General features: G+C 37.9%; 2 protein-coding genes and 1 long non-coding RNA gene across 3 annotated transcripts; 2 read left to right on the top strand and 1 right to left on the bottom strand.

Annotated features, from left to right (window-relative positions):
* Positions 1 to 3,368: 3,368 nt before the first annotated feature.
* On the top strand, positions 3,369 to 6,768 carry LOC133722405 (protein FAR1-RELATED SEQUENCE 5-like). Its single transcript, XM_062149298.1, has 4 exons — positions 3,369 to 3,655; positions 3,948 to 6,096; positions 6,180 to 6,252; positions 6,382 to 6,768. Exons 2-3 carry the CDS (start codon positions 4,184 to 4,186, stop codon positions 6,247 to 6,249), a joined length of 1,983 nt encoding a protein of 660 aa, XP_062005282.1. The 5' UTR covers positions 3,369 to 3,655; positions 3,948 to 4,183; the 3' UTR covers positions 6,250 to 6,252; positions 6,382 to 6,768.
* Positions 6,769 to 6,888: 120 nt separating this feature from the next.
* LOC133723538 (uncharacterized) lies at positions 6,889 to 8,060 on the bottom strand. Its single transcript, XM_062150385.1, has 3 exons — positions 7,725 to 8,060; positions 7,566 to 7,623; positions 6,889 to 7,317 (listed from the first exon to the last, which is right to left on the bottom strand). Exons 1-3 carry the CDS (start codon positions 7,998 to 8,000, stop codon positions 7,295 to 7,297), a joined length of 357 nt encoding a protein of 118 aa, XP_062006369.1. The 5' UTR covers positions 8,001 to 8,060; the 3' UTR covers positions 6,889 to 7,294.
* Positions 8,061 to 9,655: 1,595 nt separating this feature from the next.
* On the top strand, positions 9,656 to 10,421 carry LOC133723887 (uncharacterized). Its single transcript, XR_009853328.1, has 2 exons — positions 9,656 to 9,789; positions 9,885 to 10,421. It is a non-coding gene; the product is annotated as an uncharacterized LOC133723887 (long non-coding RNA).
* Positions 10,422 to 15,847: the final 5,426 nt, after the last annotated feature.

Here is a 15,847-nt window from a genome sequence, read left to right on the forward strand (position 1 = left end):
TGGCTGGAATATCCTTACTTCATGGGTCTATGTTAGGGTTTGGGACCAATTTTTGGGTCTTGCCCGCGCTATTTTTTTATGTGAAGTTTTTTTTACTTTTATGTTATTTAGGTTGGATGCGCTTTATGCGACCAAGAAATTCCTACATTTATTGTGTAGGACTAATCGGGCTATGTACCTGTGTATGCACTCTACGTGCCTTGTCTGCTCTAGGTCGGCGGCGAGTTATTTGCTTTGTCAAATGGGCGCTGCCGCCTAGTGGCAGGGTGAGACTAAGTATCGTCGGATTTACTTTTCTGCGGTAACATAGGAGGAAAGCTGTGCTAAAGCTGGTAATTATGCTATGTTGTAATCGGGTTACATATCGAGTTATCTTTCCGCTATGTCACTGCTATGTTAAAGCAAATGGAGTAGCTAATTGTGCACTCTTTACTAGTCGGTGCTTGTTAGAATACAAGTCTCCTATAGAGATTTATGATATTATTTCGGAAAATACTCTAGATGTTTATTGTAATTAGGGGTTTAGGCTCTATGTCCCCCCCTTTGTATTCGACAGTTTCATTAATCAAGGCTTGAGGGCAGCTGCACTAGCCCTTTATTCAAAAAAAAAGAAAGTAATAATTAATTTTAAGATGTATTGTGAAAAGAGAAGTTGTAAAAATATTTATGACAACTAAATTTTTTTCGAAACTACCTACATACGTATGCATATTAAATATATGAATGAATATATTGAGCATAAGACCTAACCGTCTCTCTCTCTACTAGGGTTACTCGACGGCTGCGGTTGTTGAGAAAATTATCCAAAATGGCCCTTAGCGGCGAATCTCCGACTAGAAAGGTGGGGTTTTTCCTTGTTCTCTTCTCTGTTGGGATTGAAGGTAGCGGCAACATAGTTTCTCTCCATCGCGATCATGGGTTTGTGGTTTTCTGCCTCTCCTTATTTTGGCGGTGGTGGGATCTGGAGATAAGGCGTTTGAGAGCAAAGGGAAGTCTCTGGCTTGTGCGAGGTTTCCGGGTTTGGCTTTGGGGATGGGACTGGTGAGTCGTTCCATGACTGCAGTAGTGGAGCGGCGAGGTTTCGACCGGAATCCTTTCTTGGGATTGCAGCGATTCAATGGCGGTGGCGGAGCATTGGAGGATATGGCATCGTCGTTATTCTGGGTTCGAGTTCAGGGAGTTGGACAGGGTACCGACGCTGCTAGTGGTGGTGGTGACGCATTTGGTGGTGGTGGCCGGAAGCTGGTGATGGAGGAGGATCGAGGGAGACCTGGTCGGGGTGTCTTTATTCCCATATGGTGCCGGACTTCGTCGGCGGTGGCGGGAGTCGTTGACTTCGGCGATTTGCAATCTTCTGGCTACGGTGGGGTGCCCTTAGTAATCTTTGGTGTGCCCATCATAATTGCCATGTGGGTTGAAGCTTTATGGTCTGGTGTTTACTTGTGGGCCTGCTGGGTTTACCTAATTGTGGAGGGGATGGAAGGTGACTTGCCATCTTCCATTCCTAGTTTTTAGTTTTTTATCAGGTCGCAAAGATCATATTCTCTGAGGATTCATTTTACTATTTGCTTCGGAGGATTTTTTATCTTTGTTTGAAATAAAGGTGCGTTATTTTCCTCAAAATATGGGTGTACTCGGGGTGGCCTGGGGGCTTGTTCTTGTAATAGAATAGGTGTTTAGGGTTCTCTAATGAACGATTCTTTCTGTCGACCCCATAGGGGTGTTTCGTTTTTGTACTGCTTGCTGAATATATATACGTTTTTGTACTGCTTGCTGAATATATATAATGGGTTGACCTCTTTTCATCAAATTTTTTTTTTTCGAAACTAGCTTATATGTACCAGCATTCCAACTTACATTCGATATTTTTGTGTATAAGGGGAACCTGACGAGATAATTAAATTATGACACATAACAAAACCTTAGTAATTTGACATGGTTCTTGTATAGTTGCAAGTAACATGTTTTGTAATTCACTCTAACAAATAGATATTTGTAGGTCCCTGCTCCCTTTACATGACTAGTTACCAACTCACAAACACACTAGTGGACCATATATATAGGTACCATTCTCAACCATGCCGTTGGACCATATGCCCCAAAAGTTATTAGCACAAGTTTCATGTTCTTTCAACACGTTGGCCTTTGCAAACTCTGCAAACTTTAATTTGCTACATAATTGGTGGTTGAAATTCCACAATCCATTGATACTCCACTTACACATCAAGCCAATAAGAGAGAGCTCCCTTGGACCTAATCAAGACGTGGTTATTATGATATTTGATTCTGTCCTGATTCTAGATTAAGAGAAATGTGGGTTTCGGTGAACTTAATCCACTTTTGTTTGTGCATAGCTTGGTGCCATAGACTTGGAAAAGTCATAACAATCGGTGCCTTAAGGAAGATGAATGTAGAGATTGAAGTTAGGATATCATCACTGTCAAACTCCCACAAGAAAAAATCTAGCTAGACAAGCACGTTTATTTAATGTTGTAAAGAGTTTACAACTTTATTATTACTTCACCAAATTTCCCCACTACCTTAAACAAACTTTTGCACAATGGCAAACACCCTCGTGCCCATTACAAACCCAGAGGATTGGTATTATTGTTAACTTTAGTGTGTTTCTTTGGTCAAAAAGTCCAATATATGGAGTGATATGGTAGACCATTAACCAGCCTTAGACATTATAAATTTCTGACTACCCAACCCAAGTCTCTTTCCGATCGGCCCGATTAGGCAATCTTCCAAGTGTTGAGAGTGAATAATAGTGACAAACTACTTTTAAGACTCAAAATTTTCTTCCAAGTAAGGTTATTTTTATTTCTTTTTGTCACCATGGAAGTCAAAAATAAATAAGCAAATTGAAACAAAGGTGGTCATCATTTTCTTCACGCATGGATGTAAACTAAAATAGTAAAATCTATGTTATGGAATATGTAATATCATATATAGATCAATGCCAAAAATGATAATATGTAGTTGACAGAAAATGTCAAAATGGCAGAGAACAGTTGGAGATACCACAAATTTTTGAACGGATTCTTGATCATCATTACAAGATGGATTATCCGTGGGCAAAGGGTACAATTCCACTAACAAGATGAATAAATGACGTAAGTATGTCATCCAATGGTTTTCACAAGAATCAACGATGACTTTTGCTGATGAAAACTTCGTAGGCGAAGATATATTATTGAACACAACCCCGTTCACCTGGTCACCTACTGACCATGGGGCATTTGCTCAATAGCCATTAGATCTGACCCATATTAATCCAAGGGCTGAGAAAGAATTGCTCCACTTAAATTAAATATATTATTTTATTCATATTTAATCACTTTCATTTACTTTATCATCTTCATTAATTAAAATTATTTATCATCTTCATTAATTCTTCCAGTTCCACGTCTTCTCCTCTTCTCACAGTCCCAAAATCCTTCCCTCCGATGAACCATGTCAAGAATTTGACGACCCATGTCCAGAATTTAATATCAAACACGTCTTCTCTTCTCAATACCCAGAAGAATTGCACAACCCAGTTCCCATTCCGGATTCGTTCCCGCCGGAGACCCAAGATAATAGCCTTCGTGGTCGGAGCCGCTCTCCAGCTCCGACGTCGTCGCTCTCCACCACCTACACCCTCTCTGGAAAGGTCTATTCTCTATCTCTTTCTTATCTCTTAATAGTTTTTGTTCCCTCAGAGGTTTGCTTTGAGATTCCATATATAGAAAGAAAGCTTCCTATGTAATTGAACAACCACGTAAGCTATTGGGTTTAAAAAGGAAAAAGGATGATGCAACATCATGGAAAAAGAAAAAGAATGTTGGGTGAATTTCTCTGTTCGCTTTTGTTTCTAGTCAATAGAGCCCAACGTTTTATTTTATTTTTCCTATATTTTTTTTATTATTATTGTTTATAATTGATGTTATCGAGTCTTTGACTAGTTACAAACACGTGGACATCATGGAAAATACATCGGAGGAATGGCAGTTTTTCCCAACAGAAACACAGATGGCATATATCCCTGATGTTGAAGATGATATGAAACCAAAAGCTGGGCAGCAATTCAAGTCATTGGATGCAACATACAATTTCTACAATGATTATGCACTTAAGGCTGGATTCAGTGTCAGAAAAAGTAAGGAGACGAAGAAGAAGGGAATAGTATATTGGAAACAATATGTTTGTTCTAAAGAAGGGGAAACTGATGAGACATGGAGGAAAAATGAAATTGAGGAAAGAGCTAGACCGAGGGAAGACTCGAACAGGGTGCAATGCAAAATTAACTGTATGTTATGATGAAAGTAATTATGTGGTCAAGACTTTCAATGAGGAACACAATCATCCTCCTACAACACCAAGCAGAGTTCACTTGTTAAGATCACAGCGTACTGTGTCTACCGCAAAAAAGAATCTAATACAAGACTTGAGGCGGGTGGACATTCCTATATACCAGCAATTTGAATTATTCGAGACACAAGCTGGTGGGCATGAAAATGTTGGCTGCATTGAAAGAGATTTAAGAAATGCGGTGCGAGATGAGAGAGAAGAAGTCAAGGGTCATGATGTTGACATTTTATATGAGCACTTCAAAGCTGAGCAAGAGAAGGACCCAGATTTCTTTTTTGAATTTTATACAGATGAAGAAAACAGGCTTGTCAGATGTTTGTGGGTTGATTCAATTGGAAAAAAATCATATACATATTTTGGTGATGTGGTTGTTTTTGATACGACATACAACACCAATCGTTATAAGATGATTTTTGCTCCAATAGTAGGTGTGAACCACCACGGGCAAACCGTTGTTTTTGGATGTGCATTTTTGAGCGATGAGACCTTTGATTCGTTTGTTTGGTTGTTGAAAACATGGCTTGCAGCAATGCCCAAAAGTGCTCCGAATGTTATTATCACCGATCAAGATCAAGCAATGAGTAAGGCAATTGCTCATGTTTTGCCAAACACATTTCACAGGTATTGTGTGTGGCATATTCTGAAAAAATTTCCAGAGAAGACTAATGTAGCTTTTATGCAAGATTACTATGAACTTTTCAAGACATGTATATGGGATTTGGAGTGTCCAGAAGAATTTGAAAAGAGATGGTTTGAAGCATTGGAAAAAAGTCAACAGACAAATAATGAATGGTTAGAAAAAATGTTTGAATTGCGTGGCAGGTGGATTCCAGCATACGTAAATAAAAACTTTTCAGCAGGGATGTCAAGCAGCCAAAGAGTAGAATCTGCACATGCATTCTTCAAGCGTTATTGTGATAAAGAAAACACCTTGATGGATTTTGTCACGCGTTTCAATAGGGCGGTTGCTCATCAGAGACATGAAGAATTGATTGAAGACCATAGAGATTTGAATGAGACACCTAACTTGAAATTAGGGATGCCAATGGAGGTCCAAATGGCTCAATTATATACCAAAAAGTACTTTCAGCACTTTCAAGCTCAGCTTCATGATGGTAATGGTTATATGGTAAATGCCGTAATGGAAGATGACAGTAGTTGTGTTTACAAGACTGAAAGGGTGTTTGTTGAAAACTTTAGGATGCGGACGCTTGTACATGATAAGGTATCAAACATAGTGACATGTAGTTGTAAAATGTTTGAATTTGAAGGTATTCCTTGCAGGCATATTTTGGCTCTGTTACGACTAAAACAGATTATGGAATTGCCAAAGGAATATATTCTACGAAGATGGACAAGGTTTTCAAGAATTCGTAGAGAAAGGTGTCAAGGGCAAGATGGTGCAGATAATTCATTAATAATGAGACACAACGGTATGTTCAAAATTGCATCCAATTTAATTGATGAGGCTGCAATTTCACCAGAGGGGACCGAACTTGTGCAAAAGGCATTTGAAGGACTTATGGAGCAAGTTAAGAAACTAAATATTTCTGTTGGCCAAGCTTCTATCAACAATTATTCAGTAGGAACTTTTGAAGAGAATCGCTTCCTAGATCCTTCTCAAGTGAAGACTAAAGGTAGTGGAAAACGCATAACATCATGGAGAGACAGGAAAAGAAAAGTTAGACATTGTTCTAAATGTCAAAGTACTAAACATACTAAAAAGACATGCACATTTGATAGGTATTGGTTTATATATGCAAATTCTATGTTTTCTATTCTGAAAGATTACTCCTTTGAAGTCAATATATCATTCTATTTGCTAGGTCAGAGATTGTGGAAAATGATGTCGACAAAGCATTGGGTGAACAAGATTACTTGGTTGATGAACTATAACTTGTAAGTTGTTCTCCTTTATGCTTGTGTGTGTGCGTTTTGTTTTTCTTGGTATTCTAATAATAATGTAATGAAATTCTGTTCATGGTAATTTCTTCTTGAAATCTGAATTTATATATTAATTTTATGCAGGTAACAGACAAAACAAGCTTCAGGAAATTTGTAGTTGAGAGCATATTTTGGCTGATGCTTCATGCAAGTCCTGTTGCATATTGTTATTCTAGTACTTGTGGAGGAAAACTTTTTGCTTAGATAATTTACTTGCAGCAGTGGTTTGGGGGCCGCTGCCAACCCGCTGCATTCTTCTTATAAGTTGATAGAGTTTGTGTATATGGGAAGGTCAAAAACATCCTTGTATCTATTTCATATGCATGTAGACTGAAGAAGGAATTGAACTTTGTCTGAGACCTGGTGAAATTTCTTTCCTTTGGCTTATGAGCAACTAGTTTTCTGAGTCAAAAAATGAAAGTGTAGCATTTTAATTGATATATTTCGATGTCAAACATTTAAGCTTTAATATGTGCCCTCCATATTTTCTGTTCTAAAAGATAACTCCTTTAAAGAAAGATCTCCTCTTAGATATGAACTGGTGTAAACTTTACTTGGAAATCAGTAAAATTCAGAAATAGTGAAATACAGTCATACAAATACACATGTATTGAGAATTGAGAGCCCAACATCTGAAACAACATCTTTCGATCAGTGGCAACATGCTCAACAAAATATACACCAACGTTGCCAAGTCAACCAAAATAACAATGCTCAACATCCTTATACTCTCAAGTTAAAAGTAGAGTTCATCTACGGTTGGTACACAAGCAGATTGTTGACTTAGAACTTCAATAAGCTAACCATGAACTTGGTACTTAAGCAGATTCTTGACTCGCTGTTTGTAAACCTCTGAGGAACTATTGTCAACACTTAGTAGTTTCAACCTGTTGAGACAAAGTAACATTTCACAGACACCCCGACAACATCTGTCATATTTAGGCTAGGAGACTGCATATTGGCTGGAGCTTCTTCTTGATCACCCTTTTGCTGTATCTTAGAACCAAGAATGCATGAACTCTAAGTTCCAAAAAATCATAAACAACATCAACAACAATTCCCAGAGAGTAAATAAAAGCAAACTCAACCAATCATAGCTAACAATAATCACTGTACATCTTCCAATATGAAGATTAGATTATCCTTTCTATTTAACAAATCTCGTACATGTCAAACTAGCCAAAGGCCCTCAAAACAAATCGAAAAGCCAACAAATATATACACCCTATCATGTACTCAACTCATCATTAAGCTAATAGTCTTCTTACCATCATCGCTATCATCAAAGTCACCCATTGCACCATCACCTCCCATGCCAGCAAGTTTCTACAGGGTAAGTGAGTTAGAACAATTGAACTGGTAAAGTAATTGAACACCAATTCTGATAGTGGAAAATACAACAAGCCAATATATAGTTATATACTAACCGAGAAATCCGTCCCATCCATTCCACCTTCACCTCCCATGCCAACAAGTTTCTGCATATTATAGTTAAGAGTCAAAACAATGATCTGATAGGTATTCCAGCGACGGCGTCGGAGCTGGAGAGCGGCTCCGACCACGAAGGCTATTATCTTGGGTCTCCGGAGCGAACGAATCCGGAATGAGAACTGGGTTGTGCAATTCTTCTGGGTATTGAGAAGAGAAGACGTGTTTGATATTAAATTCTGGACATGGGTCGTCAAATTCTTGACATGGTTCATCGGAGGGAAGGATTTTGGGACTGTGAGAAGAGGAGAAGACGTGGAACTGGAAGAATTAATGAAGATGATAAATAATTTTAATTAATGAAGATGATAAAGTAAATGAAAGTGATTAAATATGAATAAAATAATATATTTAATTTAAGTGGAGCAATTCTTTCTCAGCCCTTGAATTAATATGGGTCAGATCTAATGGCTATTGAGCAAATGCCCCATGGTCTGTAGGTGACCAGGGGAACGGGGTTGTTATTGAACAATGACTTTTACGAACAAATCACTTTCTATAAAAATAAAAATAAAATCTTTCTCCATGACCATGATTTCTATCTATTCAAAACTGTGGATTATAGCACACTATTTTTTTCCCAAAATTGCATGTTTTTATTTTCTCACCAAAAGTTTTCTACCCTCAAATAATAATTTTTAAACACTTCTCTAAACTGAACAAACTCAAAATCACGATGTAATTTTGAAAATTCTTCCATGCAATGAACTCATTGTTAGTAAAACATGATTTTTTCAATTAGCCATAATTATTTTATTTAAATTTAAATTAGAGGTATCTAGTGCAAGACACACTAATATTTGTTGCATGGACGCACCTCTAGCACTAGTTGTTATCCAAATTATTTGTCGCCAAACATGTGTGTGTGTGTGTAGAAATAATGACTAAACAATGACTTTTGCTATGAAAGATTCGCCGGTAAAAAGTATATTGAACAATGACTTTGTCAATAAATAATTTTTTAACAAGGTATATATTATTGAACAAAAAAAGAGATTCCTTAGTGGAAGGGCTCTCAAATTGTAAGGCCTCGTTTGTTTCGCCGGTTTGAGGGCTTGGGAAATGAAAGTTATTCATTTCCTTTGTTTGGTAACCACAAAGTCCGGAAATGCTTTCCTGACATAGGGGAAAGTTGGGGGTAAACTCATTCCACTCAAACTCCATGGGATTGATTTTCCCATCCCATTTTCCAGCATTAATTACAAAAATTTTAGACAATAATACCCCTGCCCAAATACGCTATTGCCAAATTTACCCATTGGAATGTCATCGACTTCTAAGCCTCTTTCATGCTCAAGCATTCGCGCCCTCTATTTCGTGCCTCTTTCATCACTTACACACTCACGCATTTCAAAAGGTTCTGTATCAGAGGAGACGAACTGAATTATCTTCACTCTCTCATCAGTCTGGCACAACAACTTTCATTCAGGTATGTATGATATATAAATCCATTACCTATGTTTTTTTGTGATTGGGTATATGATTTGTTTCTTCGTCTTCTTCAGCTTTCATTCGGCTCATGCTTCCTCTTTAGGGAGAGATGTGTTGCAGTAGCAGATGATGATAATGTAAACAAGACTGTGACTCGTAATCAGAGCCGGCTCTGAACATGTGCAACAAGTGCACAAGAACAGGGCCTCAAATTTGAGAGGGCCCAAAAAAAAAATTTATAAGGTTTTATGAAAACTGTAAAGAATGTAAAACAGGGCCCTGGATGTTGAACATACTCTTCTTTCTGCATTCACATTTTTTTGATTGAGAGAATGAGAGGGCCCCGTTTTCATTTTTTATGGCTTTATTTTAAATAAATAAATATTAAAAACTAAAATAATAAGAAAGAGGCCCATCCAACCAAAAATTTTCATCTCCTTCGTTTTTTGTGTTCTGTCTCTCTCCCCTCCTCAGTTCTCAACCAAAGCTTATCCTCTCCTTCTTTTTTTGTGTTCTGTATCTCTCCCCTCCTTAGTTCTCATTGACCTCAGTACCTCACTACTCAGCCACTAGGTATGATTCTTTGATTTGTTATTTAGTTATTTACAAATAAATTAATGTTTGCTTTAGTATTACTAATGGTTTGATTTGGTTTCGAAATTGCAAAGGTCGTGGATGTCTATTAATTTCTGGGATTCTGCCATTCTGGGAACTGGGAAAATTGGAGGAGGAGTAGTGAGCAAACTCAGAGTCTTATCTGAGTCTTTGGTCTTCAAGGAATCAGGTTCGAAATTGCAAATTGATTTGCTTGAATTTTCTCGGAAAGTTGCATCGTTTTGTACTTGTGTTAAAATTTAGAAGCATGACTCCTAAAATAAAATGTTTATCCGGACATGCAAAACGTTTAAAGAAGAAAAAAGATGCAGAGCTGGTTCAATCTTTAAGGGGAAGCCTTGATAGGTTCATTACTAGAGAACCAGAAGCTTTGGGTGAAGATTTAGTTAATGAAGAGGCATAAGAGCACAATGAGAGGGAAGATAATGTGGAAGAGCACACTAATGAACACTGCTAGAATGTGTTATTTTGAGGGTTTGAGATCAAGTATCTTTTTGTAATTATTTTTTGCTGCAAACTTTATGTTTGTATTGAATATTTAGCCTCTTTTGTAGGCTCTTCTAATGATATTGATCAATCATTTTTGGTTATTTAATTTTATATGTGAGTTTGTTTAAGTATAAATTTCATATTAGACTGAAGTTGAGAGGGCCGCATTTTGAACTTTCGCACAGGGCCTCCGAAGAGTTTGAGACGGCTCTGCTCGTAATCTGCTCCAGAAACTTGACTATCAAGGTTGTTGTTTTTATTTTAAAATAGAAGGGTATTATTGAAACATTGATATATTTTTACTTTCCTTTCCTGCACCAACCAAACATCGGAAGGGAAATCAAATGGTCTTTCCTGCATGCTTTCCCTGCTTTACCAAACACAGGAAAGGAAACCTGACAGGAACTTTAGTTTCCCTTCCCCACTGGAAAGACAAGGGAATTGATTTCCCTTCCGTGAACCAAACGAGGCCTAATGGATTCCTTTTTGGCCATTTTAAGCATCCCTTGTGGTACCCACTTTTCAATTGTATTTTGGCATCTCGACGGTTCAGTTTTTAGGTCATAATGTATAGATCATTTCTGCAAATTTTTAGCCAAATTAATTATCATTAAGATATCGAGCTTGATTAAATCAATGGACGAACTGAATCTGTTCAACCTGAACCGTTCGTATTCATAATTGTAAATCGTAGTTATGAATGCCTTAATGATTATCAATTTGACTGAAATTTTGCAGAGATGATCTACTCATATATCTAAAAACTGAACGGTTGAGATGTGAATATGTGATCGAAAAGTGAGAAAATTCTATAATACATACCCGTATCTCATACACACATTTATAAATGTGACAACAAATTTGTTGTCAAAGTGGTAATGTTGAGTCATATATATTTTGTGTAAACTTAGTTCTAATAATGATAATTACACCATTTACGACCTTGTTACAAGTTTTTGAACAAATTTGTTGTCAATGTTGTAATTTTTGTTTAATTATATGTAAATAGTGTAAATGAATATGATAAATTTGTTCTCAATGTTGTAATTTTGATTCAAATAATTGTAATTTTGGTTCAAATAGATGTAAAATGAGTGTATGATAAACATCACAGTACCATAGCTTGTCTCCGAAAAGTGGGTCTAATGAACGATCTCTTAAAATGGAAAAAAAAAATAAGATCCCTCACTAGCAGGACGTACTATATATATATATATATATATATATATATATATGGAGAATTCCACAAATAGTCCCTCAACTATGACTCATTCGACACTTTGGTCACTAAATTTTCAAATACATCACTCTAGTCACTCAACTATTACTCTATCAATCACTTTAGTCACCCAAGGGGCATTTTATCTCACTTTAATAACTTCTCCCAATCCTTCTAATACATATTTATCAATTTTTCACAATTGGTTGGACGAAAATATCATTAATATTGTGACAAATAAATTTTTTTTTGGATTAAATTCAGTTTAGTCCCTCGAACTTTAGGGCTAAAATCAGTTTGGTCCCTGACTTTTTTTTTTAATCAAGATGGTCCCTGCACTTCTAATTTCCATCACCCGAGTCCAAATTTCAAAATTGGCTCGAAAGATGATGTCATGTGCTGAGTTGGAGCCGACACAGGGGCCCACTTTTCAGATTTTAGAAGGGCAAAATAGACATTTCTAAATTAATCTAATTTCTAATTTTCTCTATTTTCTTCTCTCTCTCGGGTTCACACCTCACACGCTCACACTATCCACTGAAATTTCTCCACCAAACTCCGGTCGACGGCGGCGGTTGCAGATGTTTCACCAAAGCTGGAACCGCACCGCCTGCAACGATGACGTTCACTACATCCTCTGCCGCCGAACGTCTTGACTGGAGCTTTACCAGCAGCACTCCCAAACCGAAATGGCCAGCCCCCAAATCTTCTCTCTACACCCAAAGCCTCTTCTTTCTGGGCACATCCAAATCACAGGCCTCCCAAAAGAACAGACTTCCCAACAAATAACGAAACCAACAGAGACTGAAACCAACAGAGCACGTCTCTGTGATTGTTTACCTGAGGATGGATCAGAGATCTGCGGCGGCAATCGGAAGGGAAGCGATCAGAGGTCAGGAGTGCCCCACCTGCAGACATAACCGCTGCTGCTAGGGCTCTCTGGCTCGTCGGCCTCCAGCTCCGATTTGGTCCTCGCCCACAGAATACCACCACCTCCATCACACCCCAAACCCTCGCTCGATTCCTTCACTTTGCAATCTGGTTGGGCTTCGGGTCGAAGTTTTCATCGCCGGAGCTCGACTTGGAGGTCATGGAGAAACTAACCGAGGGTGACATTTGATGGAATTGAGTGAATGTGAGAAATTAGGGCTTTAATCGAGTTTGGGGAGATAGAGAGAAGGTTGTGCCTACGCCACCGATTCTGATCGAGGAGGAGGACGAGGAACAAGACGGCGTGGTGTGGAACTTCAGATCGAAGGGAGGTGGAGGTGGAAGTGGTAGAAGGGTTTTCGTGGTCGTCGATCTAGAGAGGAAGAAGAGAGAGAGAGAGAGAGAGAGAGAGAGAGAGAGAGAGAGAGAGAGAGAGAGAGAGAGAGAGAGAGAGAGAGAGAGAGAGAGAGAGAGAAGAAAATAGAGAAAATTAGAGGAAAAAAAATTAGAAATTAGATTAATTTAGAAATGTCCATTTTGCCCTTCTAAAATCTGAAAGGTGGGCCCCTGTGTCGGCTCAAACTCAGCACATGACGTCATCTTTCGAGCCAATTTTGAAATTTGGACTCGGATGATGGAAATTAGAAGTGCAGGGACCATCTTGATTAAAAAAAAAAGTCAGGGACCAAACTTATTTTAGCCCTAAAGTTCGAGGGACTAAACTGAATTTAATACTTTTTTTTTTAATGAAAAAAAATTAACTAAGTGACTAAAATGAATAATAGAGTTAAAGTTAAGTGACCAAAGTGATATATTTAAAAAGTGAGTGACCAAAGTGTCAAATAAGTAAAAATTGAGTGACCATTTGTGATATTCTCCTATATATATATATATATATATATATATATATATATATATATATGAAAAATCATCCGCAAGCGTATATACATTAAATAACAACTAAATGATTTTTAGAAAAAGAATATATTGAACCATGACTTTTACCGATAACTAATTAATTGGCAAATGTATATATTTCACAATGACTTTGGGGACCAATAATTTGTTGAGATAATTACATATAAGTGCATCTTTGGATGTTTTTTTAGCCATAAGGCCACCAACTAATTTTTTCCCTCATAAGGCCACTAGATTAAAAATGGTATTATATTTTGGATATAAAAACCAATATATTTACATAAATGCCACTAGAATAAAAAGTCAACACCATTCTCACTCTCCTCTCCGCTCAATTCCGCCCAACTCCGGCCGACCTCCGGCGAGGTCTCCGGTCAACTCCGGCGGGTTTCCGACCAACTTCCGGCAAACTCCGGCGACCACAAAAGCTACTGTTACTAACACCAAAAGCTACTGTGGCTAGCCACAAAAGCTACTATGATGAGATTTCCGGCTACCTCCGGCGAGATCACAAAAGCTACTATCACTAGCAATTAAAGCTACTGTCACTAAAAACAAAAGCTACGCTGGTGAGATTTTCGGCGAGGTCACAAAAACTACTATCACCAGCAACAAAAGATATTGTCACAAACAAAAACTACGCTGGTGAGATTTTCAACGAGGTCAGAAAAGCTACTGTCACCAGCAACAAAAACTACTATTACCACAAAAAAAGATACTGTCACTAGCAACAAAAGCTACTGCTACCAACAAAAACTAGTGTCACTAGCAACAAAAACTACTCTCATGAGATTTCCGGCAACCTCCGGCGAGGTCACAAAAAGCCACTGTTACCAGCAATAAAAGCTACACTCCTCAAAACCAAAATCTATTATCCCCACCAATAAAAGCTATTGTTACAAATACCAAAAGCTACTGTCATCAACAATAATAACTACTGTCATCAACACCAGAAAACTACACTCACCGGTAACAAAAACTACTGTTACAAATATCAAAAACTACTGTCACACTGTATATTCCTTTGAAACATGCAGAAACTATATGGTCTCAACACACAAATCTACCAACAGAGAACACTAATCAGTACATGTCCATAAATCAACCACAAAATCTAGTGACAAAAGCCAACAATGCATCAAATCAGGCACAAGGAACAAATGAGTTTCTACCTTTTCCAAAAACAGTAACAATACAAAATTCAAACCACAATCTATACCAAAATCAAAAACTCAGCAAAATGAATGGCACTGAGGACAACTCGTCACCGGAAAGAAGCCGAACGAAATCGAATCAGGGACCGGTGCCGGAATCTCATTTTCAAATGCGAAGGACGGCGGCGTCAGCCACAATTCTCCCAGCTACACGCTCAATTTCGAGGACGACACCACATGTGTCGACGACATCCTCTTCCGGTCGCAGCTGTCGGCCTTTTGAACGACTTTCTAGAGGAAGATGAGGACACCGGAGCTGGAGGTCACCGAAGGCGAACAATCTGAAGGAGAAGCGTCACCGATCGATGCATCGACAGATCTCCCGAGCTCAGATCTGCTTTGAATCGGCGTCGAGATCAGAGAAAACGTGGGAGAAAGAGGAGGAGGTGGTGAAACGATGCCGTCTCGTTTCGCTCTGATCCGTAACAAAGCTTCTCTCCGTCGAGATCGTTTGGCCAGCGATGAGTAATTGTCGGTTGCCGCCAAGGGAGAGCTTCTCACGTCGGAGATGTTCTTCGTCGGCGACGCCATGGATGACAGCCACGGAGAGAGAGAAGGTTGAATCGCCGGCGAGAGAGAGAAAAGAGAGAACGATGGGTCTGTTTTTTTTTTTGTTTGAAGAGTATGGATTGAATAGGATCTCAGGTTGGTTTTGACGTCTTGTTAAATAGAAGGGTAAATTTGTCAGAGACAAAATAATTTGAAGGTGAAAGTGGCCTTAAGAAGACAAAAAGAGTTGTGTGGCCTTATGGCTAATTTGAGTTTCAAAATGACACTTTTATGTAATTTTCTATAATTTGTTGGCAAAGGTATACGTTGTTGAACAATAATTGCCGACGACTTAATTTCCATTGACAAAGGTTCAGTTATTTTAGTTTGGGTATATAGTAATTATATGTAAAAATTCTCCTAAACTCAGATTTGAATAGGGTCATCATGCTTGTAGTTTCATGGTGATTAAGGTAACAACAAAATTTGTTCAAAAAAAAAGAAAGATAAAGTTATGGTATGTACGTTAACATTTCTCATACATGTTCTATTTGAAGTAATATTTACCATTTTGAAAACTTATGTTATCACTTCGACAACTCATATGGTAACTAGAAAAAAGTCATAGTTAAGGTAAATAAGATTTTAATTAGAGTAAAGTAGGTTATCGAATGAGTAATTAAGTCATTAAAGTAGTAATTGTACGTATGTCATATTAAAATTTCTCAAAAAAAAAAAAATGTAACAACAAAATAAT

Source organism: Rosa rugosa, chromosome 7 (assembly GCF_958449725.1).
Source record: "Rosa rugosa chromosome 7, drRosRugo1.1, whole genome shotgun sequence".
Classification (NCBI taxonomy): domain Eukaryota; kingdom Viridiplantae; phylum Streptophyta; class Magnoliopsida; order Rosales; family Rosaceae; genus Rosa; species Rosa rugosa.